Here is a 24,430-nt window from a genome sequence, read left to right as displayed (position 1 = left end):
TTTTACAGTAGCGGCTACATGCTCCAGTAACAGAGTCTACTTGATAAACATCTAGCCAAGACGCCATGAATCAATTCACACTTGCTCTCTGGGCTCCCCACTGCCAGCAGGGCATCATCAGGACTGACCAGAGGCTCCAGATAATACCGTTTGACAACACAGACCTTTTCTGAGCAGCTGACTCCAGCCCTGAGCTATTTTTATGAGGAACTAAAGTCAACCTACCTAAGTCTCAAATCTCTGTTGTCTCCTCTTGTTTATCTCTGTGCTGTCCTCGGAGGCCAGTAAGAAACTGTCCCTCTTACAAGTTTAATTTACCTGTATCTTTGGATCAAAGGTACTGTAAATGCTTATGTGTAGACCCAATGCCTGAAAACTGAATCAAAATAAGCTAAAATATGACGTAGATAAAAACAAGGAAAACCACAAGGAAAATAGACTCACGTGTTAGGAAGATCAGAGGTATCGTTTAGAAGTGTCATGGCTGCCTGGACCATGGCTATGGGGGTAGCCACGTAGCCAGCCTCTGCAGAACATAGTTGATCAAAGAAAACTCTTAATGAAGTAGGCATTCAACAACACTCAAAAATCAAATGTAGATTTTATCTCTAACTCTAGGTATACAGAATTGTCTTAATAAATACTCTGTCCACTTAAAACTAATAATTAACTAGTACTTTACTAAGTTAGGATGTGTTAGTAAGTGCTTTAATTTTATTATCCTCACTTAATTTTCCTAACAATTACATGAAGTTAGTCCTATTTTTATCCCCACTTTCCAGATGAAGACAATTGAGGCACAGGCTGGAAGCCAGGCACACACGGGGAGTGGCACTGCCTCTGACAACGTCCAAAGCCAATGATCCTCACTTGTTTCTCCAGTAACACACCAGGCTCCACTTAAAAAAAAAAGGTTCCATTTCTTTAAAAGAACTGAGTAACTTTAAACGAAGTCTAACTTTAAGAAGAAGTAGCTTTAAATGAAGTCTATAAACAAGTGGAACTTTAGCGTTTACAATTCTGCCAAATAATACAAATACAGTGAAATTATCTTAAAAAGCCTGGCAGGGAGTTCGAAAAGAAGGGAAGGCACAAAGATACCTTTGCCATCTGGCTTGACTAAAACTGCAAAGCAGACACTCTCTCATCTCTCAGAGGTGATGGTAACTAAACTGATAATTATACTAGAATTCACAAGTAGGGCTGTCTCTCTAGGATTCTATGAAATGTACGCCAAAAGTTCTTGAACTTTTTTTGGGTGACAGATCCTTTCAACCACCCATCAAAAGCTTTACCCTCCCCAGAAAAATGCGCATGGGCACAGACATTTTACAAACAATGTTAGGGTGTTTACAGACTCCAAAGAAACCTTGGCCCACAGCTTTATAACTACACTGCTTTAAAGTGACTATTGAGGGACACCCAGGTGGTTCAGTCAGTGAAGTGTCTGCCTTCAGCTTGGGTCATGATCCTGGGGTCCTGGGATCGAGCCCCACATTGGGCTCCCTGCACAGCGGAGCGTCTGTTTCTCCCTTTCCCTCTGCTCTCTCCCCTCCCCACTGCTTGTGCTCTCTCTCTCACAAATAAATAAAATATTTTTTTTAAATTTTATTTATTTATTTATTATAGTCACACAGAGAGAGAGAGAGAGGCAGAGACACAGGCAGAGGGAGAAGCAGGCTCCATGCACCGGGAGCCCGATGTGGGATTCGATCCCGGGTCTCCAGGATCGCGCCCTGGGCCAAAGGCAGGTGCTAAACCGCTGCGCCACCCAGGGATCCCCTCAAATAAATAAAATCTTAAAAAAAAAAAGTGATCCATGAGTATGAGAATAAATAGCAATCAGCCTTTTCTTACTCATGTTAAAATATGCCACAGAATTATGAAATCATACTAAAAAAAACAGGAGGATTATGCTAATAAAATTAAATTATAACAATTTCAATCCTTCCCTTAACAGAATAATTTATATTATTAAATAATTTGTGCAAATTTATTTCTAAAATTATTAAGCTTTAAGGAAAAAACATCGTAATACTGCTTTATACCTTAAGACAATGTAAAACTCCCCAGGATTCTTAAGTCCTATGTGAAATACCTGGTCCTTTCACCTGAGTACAAATTCTCATATTTGGTTTGTTCTTCTCCGGACCAAAGCCTTGACTGTATCCTTGACCAAAGAATGTCATTGTAAACGAGGCGGCATCCATCTGAGAAAAAAGCAAGCAAAAGCTTTACTTAATAAATATGTCATTTCCTCCCCGAACACAGTAAAACCTACTATGCTATCTCAATAGGAGACATTTTCAATAGATGAAAACATTAACATTCTGCCAGAATGCTCTATCATCCTTTAAGCACGAGGCAAAAATCAATTATTTGAAGACGCAAGTTTTGATGAAGGGGAGGAAGGTGGTGAGGAAGAGGGATGTGGTGTAGACGGTTCTTAGCCTGGGGACTACGTGAGGACAGCACCACAAGAACAAAGTTTCAGAGGAAAAGCTGGAGGTAGTTTTTATTTTAGTTTGGTGGCAGTGGTCGAATGTGGTAATCTGGTTTCAGATATCTCTTGGAGGAGACCAGACAAAAACAGCCAACAAGCAATGGAAATATAGGTGATACAGAATTGTTCCACTTGGAGATGTAAAAACGGGACTCAAAAAATTAAATTCTAGAAGTCATCTTTCACAATCATTAAATTTAGAAATAAGGTAATGAAGAATTCAGTTGTGGTCAACAAATTTTTATTACTGAGACATCATTAAAATATGGCTCCTATCTTTTCTGGAACTGACAGTTCAGTAGGGGATACATGTGTGTATATATACATATAGATGTAATAACAACACATGACATGAATGAAAAGATGTAAGACTTGTTCAAAGGAGGGTATTATTAAATCTGTTGGGGAGGACAGGGCGGGGTTTGAAGTGTGTACACACAGACACTCTAACAGAAGTGTACTACACAGGACAGTGGGGTGGGCACCAGAAAGGAGAAACCACCATTTAAAGGCAAGAAGGTACACAGCATCACGGTGGAACAGGGTGGCGCTCATCTGTTAAAGGTACAGACAAGGTCTGACACAGGCCAGCACTTGTCTCCTTCCCTCCCTGAGCACAATCCTCTCAGGATGGGCATATATGTTCAGCTTCAGAACAATTTTCAATAGTCTCCAGGCTGTTACTACCGATTAATCAGGGTTGGCATGAAAAATGAAACCTATCTGCCAGCCAGGACTAGATGATCAAGGACCTTACTTCTCCAGAGATGAACTGAATCAAAATCACCCAAACCTGACTTGGAACCCATCTACCTCCACACTAGAGACCACAACCTTGGCAGCACATTAACATAATTGGCTTTTTAAAAAAGCCCAATGTTCAGGCCACATTCCCAACCAATCACACTCAAATCTCTGTCATTGGTTTTGGGCTCTTTGTTAAAGTTGAGAACCACTGTTCTATACTTCCAGGCCCTATTCCACACCTACTGCATCAGAAGATCCAGACGTAGGGTCAGGACATGTATTTGGGAAAGCTCCCGGGGACATTCTGTTACATACAATCCCAGGTAAGAATCATTGCCCATGCAGTGGTCAGGGAAGTAGGTCAGATCTGTCTTTGATCTTAGACAGCAGTGAGAAGACTGATAAGGGATTCATATCCATATATGGATAACTCCTAAAACTCAACAATAAAAACACAAACAACCAATTCAAAAATGGGCAAAGAATTTGAATGGACATTCTCTAAAGAAGACCTACAAATGGCCAATAAGCACATGAAAAGATGCTCAACACCAACCACTAATGATGGGGAAGTACAGATCAAAACCACGATAGATACCACCTCTCACCTGTGAGAATAACAGGGGGCACTGGGCTGGCTCAGCTGATGAAGTGTGTGACTCTTGATCTCGGGGCTGTGGGTTTGACCCCACCCTAGGTATAGGGATTACTAAAAATAAACTTTAAAATAAACCCAGGAAACAAGTGTTGGCAAGGATGTGAAACAATGGGCACACTCGTGCACTGCTGATGGGAATGTAACATGGTGTGGAGCCCTGGAGAGGATGTGGAGAAAGGGGAAACCTCCTGCACTGTTGGTGGGATTGTGAATTGGTGCAGCCACTCTGGAAAACTGTGTGGAGGTTCCTCAAAGAGTTAAAAATAGACCTGCCTTACGACCCAGCAATTGCACTGCTGGGGATTTACCCCAAAGATACAGATGCAGTGCAACACCAGGACACCTGCACCCCGATGTTTACAGCAGCAATGGCCACAATAGCCAAACTGTGGAAGGAGCCTCGGTGTCCATCGAAAGATGAATGGATAAAGAAGCTGTGGTTTATGTATACAATGGAATATTACTCAGCCATTAGAAACGACAAATACCCACCATTTGCTTCGACGTGGATGGAACTGGAGGGTATTATGCTGAGTGAAATAAGCCAATCGGAGAAGGACAAACGTTATATGTTCTCATTCATTTGGGGAATATAAAAAATAGTGACAGGGAATAAAGGGGAAAGGAGTGGGAAATATCAGAAAGGGATACAAAACATGAGACTCCTAACTCTGGGAAACAAACTACGGGTGGTGGAAGGGGAGGTGGGCGGGGAGTGGGGGTGACTGGGTGACGGGCACTGAGGGGGGCACTTGATGGGATGAGCACTAGGTGTTATTCTATATGTTGGCAAATTGAACACCAATAAAAAATAAATTTACAAAAAAAATAAAAAATAAAAAAAGAATTACCACAGGATCCGGCAATTGCATGTCAGGATATTTATCCCAATGAACTGAAAGGAGGATCCTAAAGATATATTTGCACACCCATGTTCAAAGCAGCATTATTCAAAATATTCAAATGGTGGAAGTAACCCAAGTGTCCATGGATGGATAAATGGAAATGGGGTACATATATATGGTATGTGTGTGTGTGTCTATAGGAGGGATGTCTATGTGTGTGTGTGGGGGTCTGTGTCTGTGTGTTTGAGGGGTGTCTGTGTGTGTGTGGTGTGTGTATGTAAGTGTGTGAAAATGAACCTTAAAAAGGAATGAAGTCTGGCACCTGCTACCATGAGGATGGACCTTGAGGACATCATTCTCAGTGAAATAAGCCAGTCACAGAAGGACAAATACTGTGTGACCACTTGTATGAGGCACCCAGAGTGGTCATATTCAAAGAGAGAGTAGAACAGTGGTTGCCAAGAGCAGGGGGAAGAGAGGAAAGGCAAGTTATTGTTTAGTGGGGACAAGGTTTCAGTTCTGGGAGAGGAAAAAGTTCTGGAATGGACAGTGGGGATGGTTGCACAATAATACAAATGTGCTGCATAACAACTTGGATTTGCATAATATGAGTATTTTGAATACGGTATTGATATCACTGCACTTAAAAATGGTTAAGATGGTAAATTTTATGTTCTGTGTACTTTACCACAACTGTGGATGAGAGGGAAAAGAAAACAAGAGAGAGGGTAGCCCGGGTGGCTCAGTGGGGTAGCCCAGGTGGCTCAGCGGTTTAGTGCTGCCTTCAGTCCAGGGTGTGATCCCGGGGACCTGGGATTGAGCCCTGGGTCGGGCTCCCTGCATGGAGCCTGCTTCTCCCTCTGCCTGTGTCTCTGCCTCTTTCTCTCTCTTTCTCTCTCTGTCTCTATGAATAAATAAAATATAAAAAAAAAAAAACAAGAGAGAGCTAAGAGCTAAGAGCCTCAGCTAAGGTGGGTATGATGAGTTTGGAGAAAAATCTAGAATTATGCCTATGTTTGTGATGGTGCAAATGACTGTGCCCCCAACAGAGATGGGAAGTAAAAGAAGAGTGTTTGGGGGAAAGAAGTTCAGATCTTGACACGTTCAATTCAAGTACCTGAGACACATCCAAGTGATCTACAGATCTAAGCAGATTTGCTGAGAACACAGCTCAGATGACTCAGGGACAGTGAGTGGGCTGAGGGTGGAATCTGGGGGGAGGTCAACACATAAGGAGTAGTCCCCTCAGAAGTGAGGGTACAGCAGAGGAGGAGAGGAACAGAGTGGACCCTTGGAAGAGCGATGTTCTCAGAAGCCAAGGGAAGTGAGTATTTCAAGAAAGACAACAATATCAGAGATCACAGCACTCAAAACACTCAGCAGTATGAAGACCAATGTCAACTCTAGCAAGGGGACAGTAGAGGGTAAGGGAAGGCCAAGGACTCCTTTCTGGGTTGGCATGAGCATAGGATGAGGAGAGGCTGTGAAAGATCAACTGAGGAAGTGAGCAGTGAAGACTCAGGCTGGAGTGATTCTCAGGGCTGCCACATTCTAGCTGTAGGAACTTGGCAGGAACACCCGCTCTGATTACGTCCTCGGCTATACAAAGTGGCTATTACCTCTACCTACGTGGTCATGGTGTAAAGCACTTGGCTCTGTGCCTGCCACAAGCACAAGAAGTGCTTGATTTTTAAAGTGCCCAGGGAGTGGATTTGTCTCATACAGAATCCTTTCCTGAGAGGAACAGAGAAGGTAAAGATGAGAGCAGTGGTGTGAGTCTGAGAGCAGGAAGCCGAGGGGCACACGACCCACGCTCTCAACTCCATCAGTGAAGCAGGAGTTGAAACTGCAGACACAGGGGGTCTGGGGCGAGGGGGAATGCTGAGAAAACCCTGGGACAGGAGATGAACAGATGGCTAATTATAAGTGATAGGATCAGCCAATGGTGCTACCGTTCCAGCGGGAGGGGGAAGAAGCATTGGCCTCATGCCCATCCTCTCAGTGAGGGCACCTCCCCAGTGGTGCCTGGTGCCAGCAGACCGGGCTCCTGACTGGGGTCTGCCTTGGGGTCCGTGAACCATGACAGGAATGAGCCTGGCGTGCACAGAAGAGGAAGGAGAAGGGAAATACTGGGAAGGAGGAGGTGTGGAGGAGAAAAATGAAGACTAAACATTTCTGAGGCCTCTAGGAAGAGAGTAAGACTCTAGAGCCAGATGACTGGGATCCCACCCTGGCTTGGCCATGGCCTCATTCGCTGTAGGACCCTGGGCAAGTTTCCTAGCTTTTGTGCCTCAGGCTTCTCATCTGTAAAGTGGAGAGGAGGGGCAAGATGGCGGAAGAGTAGGGTCTCATCTGTAAAGTGGAGAGAATACCCACTCTAAGGGTGTTTTAAGAGACTAAGCCACCTAATTTATGTGACGAACATAAAAGCATACTGAAACACAGTTAAGTGCTCAAGTCTTACCTGTTGTAGTAAACGCACTGAGGAAAAATAAAAAAATAAAGAAAATTATTAAAGAGTTGTATACAAAAGGAAGGGTTACCTGTTTTTGTGTTGGACCTTGTTTTGAAAAATAACCAAAGGAGAAGAGCCATGGAAACTAAAGGAAAAAACAAAACAAAACAAAACCCTCAGTGATATATTTTTTTAAACTCATGGAAAATATTTCTAAAGACCTAATTTCATAAAAGTATCACTTACTTTTATGAGAAGCTGTCTGCCAATGCCACACTTCACAAAGAATAAAAAGAAAAGTCCTGCAAACATCAGCTTAATAACGGAGGTGATGCCTCCCACAGTCACATAAGCGGCATACTGAACCTGGATAATGATGCGAGGTCAGAAGGTTACTCCCTACTTTTGTAGACTGAGGAAATCAATAATGTTAGCTATTTATAACTTACTCCATAGTCATCAACACTGAGCAAAAGCAGTTTCCACTTTATGAACATGTTATGCTTTAAAAGCTTGTTTAGAAACCAGACACTGGAAGCATATTGTTTATAGTAGAAATTGTTGCAAATGATAATTAGCTTCCTCTACCTGAACACAAAAGTCCCCATGATCCATACATAAAAAGACCACATGAACATATCTAAATTTAGTGATTACCTATTATAAAATACAGATTCTACTTACAACTTCTTCTTTGAGAAAATAATCTTTTAAATTGAGAAAATAATCTTTTAAACAGAGAATATAATTTTTAAATAAAAGATTTAAAGAATCTTTTAAATAGAGAAAATAATCTTCTTTGAGAAAATAATCTTTTAAATTGAGATATGGTTTCCTCTTCAAGTCTCAGAAATGGGGGCAATCACTTCCCTCACCAAAAGGAATGTCACTCCAAAGGTTGGAGGTTGAAAGACCTAAGAATTCAGACATCTCCACAAGCAACAGAGTATCCTTGAAGCTAAAACCCTCAAGTGGGTTGCTGGGTGTTCATGACACCAGCATTTCCTGGACGAAATTTGCTGCTGTTGTTTCATTAACAAGGTACGCAGATGGCCAGACTTGAATTATGGGGGAGGCTATATCTGCCCCCATAAAATGCAAAATACTTTATACACTACTGATTCTCACACTTCCAGAAACCAAAACCTGCATTAATTTAGCCTTCTTTTTTTTGCTTTGTAAACATAAAAATCCTAAACAGGTAGGAGGAGCAATAATGAATAGAATACTCTTCATTAAAAATTAAATCGTGGAAAAAAAAAATTAAATTGTGGGATGCCTGGGTGGCTCAGTAGTTGAGGGTCTGTCTTCAGCTCAGTTTGTGATTCCAGGGTTCTGGGATTAAGTTTTGCACTGGGCTCCCTGTAGGGAGAGCCTGCTTCTCCCTCTGCCTATGTCTCTGCCTCTCTCATGAATAAATAAATAAAATCTTAAAAAAAAAAACCCAAAAATAAAAAAAAATTTTAAATTAAATTGTATGCACTTACAGGCGATTGCTCCAAATTCTCATGCAAGTAACGCTGAGTCCGCCTCACAACAGAGACATCCGCTCCCAAGAAAGGAATAGAATAGCTATTCAGTTCTCTGCAGTAAGAAATTGGCCACCTGTAAGACAGACCCATGAAGAGTATGATGCATTTTCTCTACTCACAGTTAACTTGGCAAATTTCTGAATAAAAAATAGAGATTTTCTCAGGGCAGTAATGACAACAAAGATGGCAGGTCTGCTCTTCACTTGATCTTAGCCAAAAGGCCAAGAAGCGATGGCAGGTCTACTCTTAATTAAAATTTCTCTTAGTATCTATCCTGTGTTCTCTACACCTGCACCAAACCAGTGACGAGTGGACAGAGCAGTATTCTTCATACCAAGGGCACAGGACAAATATATTTTACCCCATCAATCTCCTTAGACAGTACTGATAAAAAGAATGTTCAACAGCCAAACCCTAGTATGAATTTAGAGTTCTCACATAAAAAGTTTTCACAATCACATTTTAAAATGGCAGTTTTACTGCATAAAATTTAACTGGTATTTGATTTTGAAAATGATAGTGAAAAAAGGCACAAAAATCCATTTTCTTCCAGAATACAAATATATTATTACATATGAAGTACTTAAGCTTAGGATAATACATTAATTATATTTTATTTAGCTAGGAAGATAATCCTGAACTCACTACAACAGTCTCAGGCTTTTCTAAGTGGCATACTTTATTAATAACCACACCAACAGCAATATACTTAGACTCGATATACTAAAGAAGAGATTTTGAGTTAACATACCTTCTTTTCAATTTTGGACCAACAATTGGGACAGGTTTCAGATTTGACTCGTTTCGCAGTTTTTTCAAATTACTCTGATCTCCAAAACCATAAACTGCAGACTTCCAGGTACCATCATGAATGCACAACCCCTAATAAAAATTCAAAAGGTAAAAAAACACGACTTAGGGGATAATTACTGAACTATAAAACCAAGGAATTTAGAATGGTTACAGAGAACATTTTGCCTCTATTTGAGGAAGCCATAATCTTTTATTTAACAATCTTGAGAGGAATTTTCAGGCAGGACTAACACACACTAACTTGATCACATTTGATATTTATACCCACGTATACTCTTCTTCCTTCCCACCATCACTTATGCTCCTTTCAGTATGGCACTGAGTTGCACCTCTGCATTTTCACTCAACTGACCATACTCCTTCAAAACTAACCTAATTCCTATCCCTGTGATGATTCCCCCAAATTTCAAGATGTGTTCATGTGCATATTTACGCACACATACATAATGTACACACCTATTCCAGCCCTGTCGTCCTTGGTGCCCCACCAACCCCAACACCCCTTACTATAACCCCAAGCTATATAAATATCTTCCACATAAGTCTTGTTAAAATACTTTCTTTTTTCATTTTAAGGCTTACTAATATGATTTATATTTTAATTTCTTTCACTTCAATTTCTTTCTGAAACTGTAGCCAGAATAGACCTTGCTTATCTTACCCAGACTCATTCATTCACTTATTTCCCACCTTTCAGTGCTTCCCATTTTTCTAACATAATTACCCTTCCACCACCCTCACCTCCAATGTCCATTAGAAGCAAGGGACAGAAAGGAGAGTACAGGCAAGGATCTAACCTGGGGACTCATTAGTGCCCAAGCTTCTTTACCTAATTTCTATGTGAGCCTTTTAATTCTCTGTTATGTAAATATCTTATGCTTCATTTATAACTTTAAGTCCTGCCTTACATGTAGTTTAACTTGTTTGAATGAACAGTTATTAGAAATATTAAAAACCAATTTGGTCACAAGATTTTGAAGGAGGAGTATCATCAGTAAAGCTCATGTGAAGATACTGTTGCTTGTTAATAAGCAGGACAAGAGAAACAATAAAAGCATCAGAAGATTCAGGTGTTTATATCAGAACTTTGATGACAATGGAAGGCAGAGAGACACCAAACTTAGCTTCCATTTTGATAAAGATTAGTATCTTCTGTTGTGTTAAAACAAACAGGGTTGGAAGTCTGAGATGTTCTATGTGAAACTACTCTAAATCTGGGTTTAGTCAATGTGATTTGCAAATACAGAGATTCCCAGGGGCACCTCACTGGCTTGGTTGTTGGAGCATGTGACCCTTGTAGAGATTACTTAAAAACAAAATCTTTAAATAAAAATTAAAAAATAAAAGACTTGCAAATACCAGAAGAAAACAGCTTGTTGAAAACCTAAGAATATCCTCTTATACAAATAAGCCATCAAAAAGGACAAATTACATTCCAGTTTTAAAAACTGTTTATCTTGGCAGCCCAGGTGGCTCAGCAATTTAGCGCCGCCTTCGGCCCAGGGCCTGATCCTGGAGACCCGGGATCGAGTCCCATGTCAGGTTCCCTGCATGGAGCCTGCTTCTCCCTCTACCTGTGTCTCTGCCTCTCTCTCTGTGTGTCTCTCATGAATAAATAAATAAAATCTTAAAAAAAAAAAGCCTGTTTATCTTACTGAAAAACAAAGTACACAAAACATAAATATACAATTAAATGAAATTATGAAACAAACAACCCTGTAGCTCAGAAGGTCCTCCTGTCCCACTTTCATAGTAATAAAGACAAATACTTGCTTTTCCTTAGAGTTTTACCACCTAAGTATTTATTTCTAAACAGTACAGTGAATTTTGCCTGTTTGTAAACTTTACAGAAATGGAAGCACACAGCCTATATTTCTTTGAATTTGGCCTTTTATACCCAAAACTGTGATGTTAAAATTCATCATGTGTTAGAAATAACTCCTACTCTGGAAATAAAAATTACATGGAAACAAATGAAAATGAAAATATGACAGTCCAAAACCTCTGGGATACAGCAAAAGCAGTTCTAAAAAGGATGTTTATAGCCGTACAGGCCTACCTCAAGAAGAATGAAAAATCTCAAATACACAGCCTAATCTCACTCCTAAAGGAGCTAGAAAAACAACAACAAACAAAACTCAAAACTAGCAGAAGGAAGGAAATAAAAATTAGAGCAGAAATATATGATACAGAAAACTAAAAAGCAATAGAAGCAATCAAAACCAGGAGATGGTTCTTTGAAAAGATCAACAAAATTGATAAATCTCTAACCAGAATCAGAGAGAGAGAGAGAGAGAGAGAGAGAGAGAGAGAATTTAAAATCACAAAAGAAAGAGGAGAAATAATAACCAACACTACAGAAATACAATTTTTAGAGAATATTATGAAAAACTATATGCCAACAAATTGGACAACCTAGATGAAATGGATAAATTCCTAGAAACATATGACCTAACAAAACTGAGGCAGGAAGAAACAGAAGATTTGAACAGACTGATTACCAGCAATGAAATTGATCAGTTATAAAAAAAAACTCCCAATAAACAAAGTCCAGGACCAGACAGCTTCACAGGTGAATTCTACCAAACACCTATTCTTCTCAAACTATTTCAAAAAGTGGAAAAGGAAGGAAAACTTCCAAATTCATTCTATGAGGCCAGCATTACCCTGATACCAAAGCCAGATAAAGATACTACCCCCAAAAAAAGAACTACAGGCCAATATCTCTGATAAACATAGCTACAAAAATCCTCAACAAAATACTAGCTAACTGAATCCAATAATACATTAAAAAAGTCATTCACTACAATCAAGTGGGATTTATTCCCAGGATGCAAGGATGGTTCAGTATTCCACACATCAACCATGATACATCACATCAATGAGAGAAAGGATAAAAACCATATGATCATTTCAACAGATGCAGAAAAAGCACGATAAAGTACAACATCCATTACAAAGTACATTTAGAGTGAACATACCTCAGCATAATAAAGACCATCTAGAAAAACCCACAGCTAACACCATCTGTAAATGGGGAAAATTTGAGAGTTTTTTCCCTAAGATCTGGAATAAGGCAAGAGTGTCCAATCTCACCACTTTTATTCAACATAGTACTAGAAGTCCTAGCCACAGCAATCAGACAACAAAAATAAGTAAGAAGCATCCCAACTGGTAAGGAAGAAGTAAAACACTTAACTATTTACAGATGACATGATACTCTATGTAGAAAACCCAAGACTCCACCAAAAAACTGCTGGAGCTGATAAAAAAAAAAAAATTCAGTTAAGGGGCACCTGGCTGGCTCAGTCAGGTAAGCAGTTGGCTCTTGATTTCAGCTCAGGTCATGGTCTCAGGGTCCTGGGATCAAGTCCCACACCAGGCTCTGCAGAGTCTGAAAGAGGATTTGAGCTCTTCCTCTGCCCCTACCCCCACTCACCCATGCATGCACTCTCTAATTAAAAAGAAAAAAATTCAGTTAAAGTCACAGGACCCAAAATCAATGCAAAGAAATCTGTTGCATTTCTATACACCAGTAATGAAGAAGAGAAATCAAGGAATCAATCCTATTTATAATTGTACAAAAATAATAAAATACCTAGGAACAAGCTTAACCAAAGAGTATTAAAGACCTGTACTCTGAAAACTATAAACACCAAGGAAAGAAACTGAAGATGATACCTAGAAATGGAAAGACATTCATTCCATGCTAATGGGTTCAAAGAACAAATATTGTTAAAATGTCTATATTATCTAAAACAATCTACAGATTTAATGTAATCCCTATCAAAATACCAGTAGCATTCTTCAGAGAACAATCCTAAAATTTGTATGGAATCTCTGAGGCACCTGGGTGGCTAATTGGTTAAGCAGTCAACTCTTGGTTTCAGCTCAGATCATGATCTCAGGGTTGTGGGATCTAGCCCCATGCTGGGCTCCACACTGAGTACAGAGTCCGCTTGAGATTCTCTCTCCCTCTCTCCCTCTCTTCCTTCCTGCTCATGCATACTCTCTCAAAAGAAAACCTTAAAGTTGGGGATCCCTGGGTGGCTCAGTGGTTTGGCATCTGCCTTTGGCCCAGAGTGCGGTCCTGGAGTCCCGGGATCGAGTCCCACGTCGGGTTCCCGGCAGGGAGCCTGCTTCTCCCTCTGCCTGTGTCTCTGCCTCTCTATGTCTATCATGAATAAATACATTTTAAAAAATCTAAAAAAATTTTTTTAAAAAAGAAAACCTTAAAGTTAAAATTAAAAAATAAAATTTGTATGGAATCTCTAAAGACCCTGAATAGCCAAAGCAATCTTGAAAAAGAAAAACAAAACCAGAAGTATCACAATTCCAGACTTCAAGTTATATAAACAAAGCTATTGTAATCAAAACAGTACGGCACAAAAAATAGACACAGATCAGTGGAATAAAACAGAAAACTCAGAAATAAACCCACAATTATATGGACAATTAGTCTTTGACAAACCAGAACAGTATCCAGTGGAGAAAGTCTCTTGAACAAATGGTGCTGGGAAAACTGGACAACTACATGTAAAGGAATGAAACTGGACCACTTTCTTATACCATACACAAAAAGAAAACCTCAAAATGGATTAAAGACCTAAATGTGAGACATGAAACCACAAAACCCCTAAAAGAGAGCACAGGGAATGTCTCTGACATTGGTTGTAGCAGTGTTTTTCTAGATATGTGGCAAGGGAAATAAATGCAAAATTAAACTGTTGGGTCTACATCAAAATAAAAAGTTTCTGTACAACAAAGGAAACAATCAACAAAACTAAAAGACAACCTACTGAATGGGAGAAGATATTTGCAAATGACATATATCATAGGAGTTAGTATCCAAAATACACACACACAAAAAACTGACACAATACCCAAAAACCCCCCAAATAATGCAATTAAAAAATGGTCAGAAGGGGATCCCTGGGTGGCGTAGTGGTTTGGCGCCTGCCTTTAGCCCAGGGCGCAATCCTGGAGACCTGGGATCGAATCCCACATCGGGCTCCCGGTGCATGGAGCCTGCTTCTCCCTCTGCCTTATGTCTCTGCCTCTCTCTCTCTCTCTCTCTCTGTGGCTATCATAAATAAATAAAAAAATATTTTTAAAAAAATGGTCAGAAGACATGAACACACATTTCTCCAAAGACATACAGATGGCCAACAGACAGACTCATAAAAAGACTAATTATCAGGAAAATGCAAATCAAAACTATAATGAAATATCATTTCACACCTGGGAGAATGGCCAAAATCAACAACACAAGAAGCCATAGGTGTTGGCAAGGATGCAGAGAAAAAGGAACCCTTGTGCTCTGTTGATGGGAATGCAAACTGGTGCAGCCACTTGGAAAACAGTACGGAGGTTCTTCAAAAATAGAGGGGATCTCTGGGTGTCTCAGCAGTTTAGTGCCTGCCTTTGGCCCAGGGCGTGATCCTGGAGTCCCAGGATCGAGTCCCACATTGGGCTCCCTGCATGGAGCCTGCTTCTCCCTCTGCCTGTGTCTGCCTCTCTATCTGTGTGTCTTTCATAAATAAATAAATAAAATCTTTTTTAAAAAGTTAAAAATAGAACTTCCCTATGATCCAGCAATCACACTAGTGGGTATTTACACAAAGAATACAAAAACATGAATTCAAAGGGATACATGCACCCGATGTTTATTGCAGCATCATCTACAATAGCCAAAAACTGGAAGCAACCCAAGTGTCCACTGATAGATGAGTAGATAAAGAGGATATACTCATACACTTTAGCCAAAAAAAAAAAAAAAAAAAAAAAAAAAACTCTTGCCATTTCCAACAATATGGATGGAGCTAGAGAGTATTATGCTAAGCGAAATAAGTCAGTCAGAGAAAGACAAATAGCAAATGATTTCACTCACAGGTGGAATTTAAGAAAGAAAACAAGTGAAGGGAAAAAAGAGGCAGAGAGGAACTAAGAAACAGACTCTTAACTCTAGAGAACACATTGCTGGTCACCAGAGGCGGGCAGGTAGGGGATGAGTGAAACAGATGATGGGGATTAAAGAGTGCACCTGTCATGTTGAGCAGCAGGTAATGTATGGAAGTGTGGAATCACTATGTCATACACCTGAAATTAATATAATACTGTATGTTAACTACACTGAAATTAAAATTAAAAACTTAATTTTCTAAATGGTATCTTTTTATAAACAGATATTCTCAATTTTAAATGTACACAAATTTATCACTTTTTCTTTATATCTAATGCCTTTTGTGTCTCTTTTACAAACCATTCAATACAGCCTGGTGACAATAGTTAATACTATATTGCATATGTGAAAGTTGCTAAGAGAGAAGCTTAAAAATTTTCATCACAAGGGGGTGCTTGGGTGGCTCAGATGGTTAAGCATCAGGTTCTTGGTCTCAGCCCCAGGGCTTGATTTCAGGGTTGTGAGTTCAAACCCTGTGTTGCACTCAAAACTGGGCATGGTAGGCCTACTAAAAAAAAAAAAAAAAAAAAAAAAAAAAAAAAAAAAAAAAAAAAAATTCCTCACAAGAAAAACAAATTTCCAAGTATATATGGAGATAGATGTTAACTAGATTTATTGTGGTAATCGTTTCACAATATACTGCAGTATACATAAATATCAAATCATTCTGTTGTACACCTCAAACTAATTAAATATTATATGTCAATTATACCTCATTAAAAAACAATAAAATATATGTATGTGTGAGAGGAAAAAAGTAATTCCTAACCCAGAGGCCATGAAATACATGTCATCTTCTAGAAGCTTCACTGTGTTGCCTTTTGCACGTAGGTGGGTAATTCACCTAAACATGATTTTTGTACATAGTGCAAAGCATGAATTCAATTTCATTTCTCTCCACTTGGATATTGAGTGGTCCCAGCATCATCTCCTAAAAAGCCCCATTCCCATAAATCAAGTGCTCACACATGCATGAACTACACTGAGCTCTCTCCTCTGTTCCAGGCCTGATGTCCCACTGCTAATTAAGTAAGTCTTGATATCCAAGAGCATCTTTCTACCTTTTTCGCCTTCAAGAATGTCTCAGTTATTCTCAGCCCTCTGCGTTTCCATAAATATTTTAGAATTAGCTTGTCAAGTTGCACACCATAACAAAGCAAAACAAACAAACAAAAACCTGTTTCAGCTTTTGATTGGAATTACATGGGATTATAAAACAATTTGAGGAAAACTGACACTGTAACAAAATTGAGTCCCCCTAATCAAGATTATAGTGGATCCTTCCACTTACTTGTTTTCCTTAAGGTCTCCAATCATGTGTTATAGTTTTATCCACAGAAATATTGCACATTTTTCTATTACCAGTCTTAGGTACTTAATTTTTTCTATGCTAATAAGAATGGTCATTTTTTAAAAATTTCATTTCCTAACTGTAGCTGGTATATAGAAATGCAACTGATTTTTGTATTAATTCTGTGTCTAGCAATAATAAAGACTAGAATGTAAATAAATGAAACAATAGAAAAAATAGCGAAAATCAATGAAATCAAATTTCTTTGAAGAAATCAACCAAATTGACAAACTTGGTGCCAGACTGACAAAGCACTCAAATTACTAAAATCTGGAATGAAAGAAAGAACATTACTACCAACCTTACAGAAACAAAAAGGGGTATGAGAGAATACTATGAATACCCACAAATAAGACAACCTGGATGAAATGGACAAACTCCTAGAAAGATACTGTTACAGACTTAACTTTGTCTCCCCAAATTCAAAGGCTGAAGTCCTAACTGCTAATACCTTAAAATGTGGCCTTATTTGAAAATAGGGTTGTTGTAGATGTAATTAGGTAAGGTGAGGTCATACTACAGTAGGTAAGTCCCCAATCCAGAATGGCTGGTGTCCTTAATAAAGGTGAAATGTGGACACAGGCATGCACACAGGGAGCCACGCCACGTGAAGATGGAACAGAGATCAGAGTGCAGCATCTACATGCCCAGAATGCCCAGGACAGCCAGCAAACCACCAGAAGCCAGGAGAGAAATATGAAGCATATTTTGCCTCAAAGCCTCTGAAGGAACCAACCTTACCAATACCTTGATCTCCAACTTCTAGCCTCTGGGACTGTTAGAATATCAAGTTTCTGTTTATTAAGCAATCCAGTGTGTGGTAGTTCGTTATGGCAGGCCTAGAAAACTAATGCAGATGCAAACCACCAAAACTGACTTAAGAGGAAATAGAATATCCAAATAAACCGATAAGAAGAGATTGAATAATCAAAAACTTCCCACAAAGAAAAGCTTAGGCACAGATGATCTCATTGATGAATTCTACCATGTAAAGAAGATTTAACACCAATTCTTGACAAACTCTTCCTAAAAGGTCAGTACTAATTACTCTGATACCAAAACCAGAGAGACATCACCAGAAAACTATAGACAATGTTCCTGACGAATATGGATGCAAAAATCATCAACAAAACACTAGCAAACTAAATCAGCAATATACAAAAAACAAAAACCACACGACTGTCTCAAGAGTTGCAGAAAAAGCATTTGATAAAATATAACACCCTTCATGTTAACAACACTCAACAAACTAGGAATAGAAGGAAATTTCCTCAACCTGATAAAGAGCACCTATAAAAAGCCACAGCCAGATAAGGATGTCTACTTTTGCCACTTCAGCTCCCCACTGTACCGGAGGGTCTAGCCAAGGAAATCAGGTAAGAAAAAGAATTTTTTCCAGCAATTTATGAAACTCATTTATTAATTCTAATAATATTGCCTATAGATTTCTTTGGAATTTCCTACATTCAAAATTATATCATCTGCTGAAAATACCTTTGTTTCTTTTCCAATCTACATACAGTTTCTCTCTTTTCCTGTATTACTGCTCTGCCTACAATCTGGCTGACGTAATGACAGTGGGCACCCAGGTCTTATTCCTGAGCTCAGAGCAAAAGTTTTCAGTGTTAAACACTGGGTATCATCTTTGTTATAACTTTTTTAAAAAAGATAATCTTTCCTTCTACTTCTGGCTTGCTCTAAGTATTAATCATGAAGAGATAGTACACTTTGTCAAACATCTTTTCTCTGTTGAAATTATCATAGAACTATCCCCATTTAACCTGTTAGTGAGGTAGACTATGGGAATTATATAATACAAACCCTCCTATTCCTCTCTAAAACTTAGTCAAAATGTATCCTTTTCATGTATTACTGCTTTTAATTTGCTAATATTTTATTTAGGATTTTTACATCTATGTTCCTTCTGCACTCTGGAATTGTTCTTGGAGGTTTTTAGAATTAAAGTTAAGTGAGCTTTGTCTGTTCAAGTTAGCCAATAAACACTGAGCTCGTGCTAGGTGACCAGCCCTGTTCTGGGTGCTTGGTGAATTAAACAAAGATCCTTCTATTCGTGGTGCTCACATTCCAGACAGGGTGACAAACTCAATAGAAAATACAATACATAGAATTTAGAAGGTGAGAAGCACTATAGGAAAAAGGACAAAGAGTACATGTGATGAACTGAAAATGATGGGCAAAGGAATTAAGTTTGCAATTTTATTATTATTATTTTTTTAAGTTTGCAATTTTAAATGGAACTATCCAGGTAGACTTCATCAGAAAGGTGACATTTGAGAAAAGACTTGAAGGAGAAGATGAGGGTGTCAGTCATGCAAACGTCTCTGAGATGGATTTCAGGGAAAAGGCGATAGCTAACATAAAAGCACTCTGGCGGAAGTGTGCTGGAGTGTTTGCAAGAGGACGCAGAAGTCAGTGTAAATGAGGGAGTATGAACAGGGTGAACGGGAGGTTGGAGAGGGAACAGGGGCCAGATCACTTATAATCTTGCATGCTACTGGAAGGACACAATCCAAGTTGTGTCTGAACAGGATCATCCTGGCTGTAGAGGAACAGATGGTAGCAAGCATAGGGTGGTAGAAAGAGAAAGGTGAAGAGTGATCAGATTCTGATGTATTGTGACGGCAGAATCAACAGGATTTCCTGACAGATAGGATTTGGGTTTCAGAGAACAGACACAGCAATGACCCCACCATCTGACCTGAACTTGTGGCAGGACACATCACTGCCAACTGAAATTGGTACAAATAAGCTGAGGTTGGAGCACATTTGGACAAGACAGAGTTTGGGAGCTCTAACAAGTGTTCAATTAGGTCACTGGAGGTTTTAAGTTTGGAGCTTAGGAAAAAGATCTGGGTTGATGACCTAAATTTAAAATACATTTCATAATACCCAAATATACAGAGATTTTCATGTTATCTCTTCACTGATTTCTACTATAATTGCACGGTAGTCTAAAACCTGCTCTAGGGTAGGTGTTGGCAAACGGTCTCAGAAAGATCTGACCCTTAGGTTTTACAGGCCACATATGGTTTCTACTACATATTCTTCTTTATATTTCTACCATGGCCCTTTAAAAAGGTAAAAATCATCCTTAGCTTGTGCGCATATAAAAAAGGCCATGGGCTGAGGTGCCTGGGTGGCTCAGTCAGTTAAGCATCTGACTCTTGGTTTCAGCTCAGGTTGTCATCTCAGGATCCAGAGATGGAGCCCCTCTTCGAGTTCCGTGCTCATTGCAGAGCCTGTTTCAGATTCTCTCTCTTTCTCTCTCCCTCTGCCCCTCCCCAACTGTGTGCTCACTTGCTCTCTCTAATAAATCTTCAAAAAACTAAATAAATAAAAGGCCATGGGGTGACCTGCCTAGAGCTACAACAGTCAATACATAAGCCACTACACAGCACACATACATTTCCATCATTGTGGGAAGACCTACTAGACGGGCCTGTTTCACAGTATATGATTTTGATCCTCTGAAATTCTGTGAGTCTTGCTTGATAACCAAGCATATGGTCTATGGTACAATTTTTTATGTAAAATAAAAAATCTCCAGGGGAAGAGAAAGATAAGGAGGGGCAGGAGAACAATTCAGTGACTAGGGATACACAGAATCTGTCCCATTCTTGTAAAATTCAGGCTGTGTATCTTGCTTTAAGAGGAATGAGAGAGGGAACTGCACTGGTGTGGATGCTTCAACTCTCTTCTCCTGAACTAAGCCCCAACTTAAAGCTCAAATAATACTAATAAAAATAATATTTAAAACATTTACTGAGCAATTTGCTAACTGCCAACTACTGTTCTGATTTATATTCACTGACTAATTTAGTCCTCACAGTCTCAGAGAGACCATATGAAGTAGATACTATTACCATCTCCTTTTATGGATGAAGGAAATGAGGTGCCCTGAAGATAAGTGTAGCATACTTGCCCACAGTCACATCACTGATAAGTGACAGAGCCAGAATTCAAGCCCCGGCAGTCCAGCTTCAAAATCTGTACTCACAAAAACTCTAGGAAGGCTTCCTGGCAAAAACCATTCACTCAATGGCTTTTTCATCCCTCTAGTAAAGGGAAGACACCTTTGTTATATCACCTCATCTTTCCAATTGCATCTCCTGCTGCTTCTTCAAAAGAAGCCTCTTTTCTATTCTACCAATTTTCTCACGATCTCCCTGTTGTGGACATCTGTGTTTTGTCAGTCCTGTGCCAATTCCCTGCAATCCTCTACTGCAACTTCTGCTTATAAAACACTCTTTCCTATCTGGAACTAGTTCCATGTTGGACACAGGCCTGACTCTCTGCCCCCCCTTGCCCCCAGAGGCCTATAACCCAGGCCTAGGCAACCTGACTACTCCCATCACACCAGGTCATACTGCAGGGCTCAAGAATAGCCACAGGACCCAATACTTAACTGATCTTTCCTGTCATTTGATACAACTCTGCTAGCTGTTCCCAGGAAATTGGGAACATAAGGACAATGTATACCTGGGACTGCCAGCACCTTCCCTGCTGTGCTGAGCCTACACAGAGGAGCCCGAAAGAAATGAAAGAGGAGCTTTTCGCAACGGGTTTGCCGCCAGAACACAGGTGTCGTGAAAACCACCACTAAACCTAAACCAAAATGGGAAAGGAAAACACTCACATCAACATCGTCATTGGACACGTAGATTCGGGCAAGTCTACCACTACTGGCCATTTGATCTACAAATGTGGTGGGATCGACAAAAGAACTATCGAAAAATTTGAGAAGGAGGCTGCTGAGATGGGAAAAGGCTCCTTCAAGTATGCCTGGGTCTTGGATAAACTGAAAGCTGAACGTGAACGTGGTATCACCATTGATAGCTCCCTGTGGAAATTCGAGACCAGCAAGTATTATGTGACCATCATTGAAGCCCCAGGACACAGAGACTTTATCAAAAACATGATTACAGGCACATCTCAGGCTGACTGTGCTGTCCTGATTGTTGCTGCTGGTGTTGGTGAATTTGAAGCAGGTATCTCCAAGAATGGGCAGACCCGTGAGCATGCCCTTCTGGCTTACACACTGGGTGTAAAACAACTAATTGTTGGTGTTAACAAAATGGATTCCACTGAACCACCCTACAGCCAGAAGAGATACGAGGAAATCGTTAAGGAAGTCAGCACCTACATTAAGAAAATTAGCTACAACCCCGACACAGTAGCATTTGTGCCAATTTCTGGTTGGAATGGTGACAACATGCTGGAGCCAAGTGCTAACATGCCTTGGTTCAAGGGGTGGAAAGTCACCCGTAAAGATGGGAATGCCAGCGGAACCACACTGCTTGAAGCCCTGGATTGCATTCTGCCACCAACTCGTCCAACTGATAAGCCCTTGTGTCTGCCTCTCCAAGACGTCTACAAAATTGGTGGTATTGGTACTGTCCCAGTGGGTCGAGTGGAGACTGATGTTCTTAAGCCTGATATGGTGGTCACCTTTGCTCCAGTCAATGTTACAACTGAAGTAAAGTCTGTTGAAATGCACCATGAAGCTTTGAGTGAGGCTCTTCCTGAGGACAATGTGGGCGTCAATGTCAAGAACGTATCTGTCAAAGATGTTCGTCGTGGCAACATGGCTGGTGACAGAAAAAATGACCCACCAATGGAAGCAGCTGGCTTCACAGCTCAGGTGATTATCCTGAACCATCCAGGCCAAATCAGTGCTGGATATGCACCTGTGCCGGATTGTCACACAGCTCACATTGCTTGCAAGTTTGCTGAGCTGAAGGAAAAGATAGATCGTCGTTCTGGAAAGAAGCTGGAAGATGGTCCCAAGTTCTTGAAATCTGGGGATGCTGCCATTGTTGATATGGTTCCTGGCAAACCTATGTGTGTTGAGAGCTTCTCTGACTATCCTCCTCTGGGCCATTTTGCTGTTCGTGACATGAGACAGACAGTTGCTGTGGGTGTCATCAAAGCAGTGGACAAGAAGGCAGCTGGAGCTGGCAAAGTCACCAAGTCTGCCCAGAAAGCTCAGAAGGCTAAATGAATATTATCCCCAATACCTGACACCCCAATCTTAATCAGTGGTGGAAGAAAGGTCTCAGAACTGTTTGTGTCAATTGGCCATTTAAGTTTAATAGTAAAAGACTGGTTAATGATAACAATGCATCGTAAAACCTTCAGAATGAAAGGAGAATGTTTTGTGGACCATTTTTTTGTGTGTGTGCGTGTGTGGCAGTTTTAAGTTATTAGTTTTTAAAATCAGTACTTTTTAATGGAAACAACTTGACCAAAAATCTGTCACAGAATTTTGAGACCCATTAAAACAAAAGTTTAATGAGAAAAAAAAAAAAAAGAAAGAAAGAAATGAAAGAGGAAACAACAGGGAAAAAAGCTCTGATAATACCATTGGAACATCCAAATCCAGCCACATTATTTATTCACCTGGAGACATTTGGTTATTCAAATCAGTAAATTCCTCTGCATGTTGCTGGTTTAAACTGGGTGGAGCTAGGTATTTATGCATGCTCCCCCGATGTCCAAGCATATCTCTCATTCTTGCTTCTGAGCCTCTGCTGAGGTGATTGCCTCTGATCTTCCAAATGCTCTTCCCTTCTCAGGGCTAAACTCAGCAAGGCTTCTAGGAGACATTCCCAAATTACTGAGGCCAACTATCAGTTCCTTTAATTCTCATACTCCAGTGGACACTCTCTGTAATCACGAATTTTACCATGTTTTATATAGTTCTTTATTAACCTGAAACCACAACCTAGATGACCAGAACCATTACTCTTACCCAAACATGCCATATAACATCCAACAGCTACATCCTGATCATACTCCTCCCTCTTCTGTTCCCAAGCTCCATGGCACCAACCTCTGACACTCAGTCCATGTGACAGCTTCTCCTGACAGCTCTTACCTCTGGCCTTCCAACTGGATTAACTCTCCATTCTCTGATTCCTACAGTATTTCACCCTATCTCTTTAAAATCTCTATTTCCTGCCAAGCTACATTAGTATCTCTTTGACGACAGGTTTGCATCTTCTTCATTTCTGTGTCACACTACCTTGTTGGATGAATGTATTTTAAGGAGAACAAATACATGCGGAGGCTCACATGTAGACCTAGAATTAGTTCAGATACAACTGGCAATGAAAGTCCTATTGTAAACATGGGCCTCCAGGAATGCGACCATCTCAGGTCTCATGTTCCCAAGTACACTACACATTCAGTGACTCGTCATCCATTTCTTTTACGGCCACGACAGCAACAGACAGAACACAAGTGCCCTGACTTGCACTAAGGTGACAATTGTCTTGGTGGACAACATTTATTACACAACAAGGAGAGATATTTTGGTGTTGGGATCATCTGACACAGTCAACTGTGCAGTTGTTTTTAACAAAATTCTATTTTAAGTCTGAGTAAAATTACCAGCAATCTACCATCTTTACTTTTTAAAATTAAACATAGTGACTTTCACACCTTAAAAATTACAAATATATGTGATATTTAATTCATCTTAATCTGTTTTAGGAGGCATATATCATTTCCAAAATGTTTTTTCTGTTAACTTTAAGAAATA

General features: G+C 39.9%; 1 protein-coding gene across 1 annotated transcript in view; it reads right to left on the bottom strand.

Moving 5' to 3' along the window:
* Nucleotides 1–453: 453 nt before the first annotated feature.
* The window catches only part of SCCPDH (saccharopine dehydrogenase (putative)), a 37,614-nt gene continuing 13,637 nt past the window's right edge, over nucleotides 454–24,430 (bottom strand). Inside the window, exons 6-11 of the mRNA XM_038542786.1 lie at nucleotides 9,492–9,622; nucleotides 8,696–8,813; nucleotides 7,455–7,574; nucleotides 7,297–7,353; nucleotides 2,049–2,210; nucleotides 454–526 (exon numbers count right to left, since the gene is read on the bottom strand). Coding sequence (XP_038398714.1) covers nucleotides 2,079–2,210; nucleotides 7,297–7,353; nucleotides 7,455–7,574; nucleotides 8,696–8,813; nucleotides 9,492–9,622 — 558 coding nt within the window. The 3' untranslated portion in view covers nucleotides 454–526; nucleotides 2,049–2,078. The remainder of the gene's footprint in view (nucleotides 527–2,048; nucleotides 2,211–7,296; nucleotides 7,354–7,454; nucleotides 7,575–8,695; nucleotides 8,814–9,491; nucleotides 9,623–24,430) is intronic.

Source organism: Canis lupus, chromosome 7, assembly GCF_011100685.1.
Source record: "Canis lupus familiaris isolate Mischka breed German Shepherd chromosome 7, alternate assembly UU_Cfam_GSD_1.0, whole genome shotgun sequence".
Classification (NCBI taxonomy): domain Eukaryota; kingdom Metazoa; phylum Chordata; class Mammalia; order Carnivora; family Canidae; genus Canis; species Canis lupus.
This window is presented reverse-complemented; position numbering and strand designations above follow the sequence as displayed.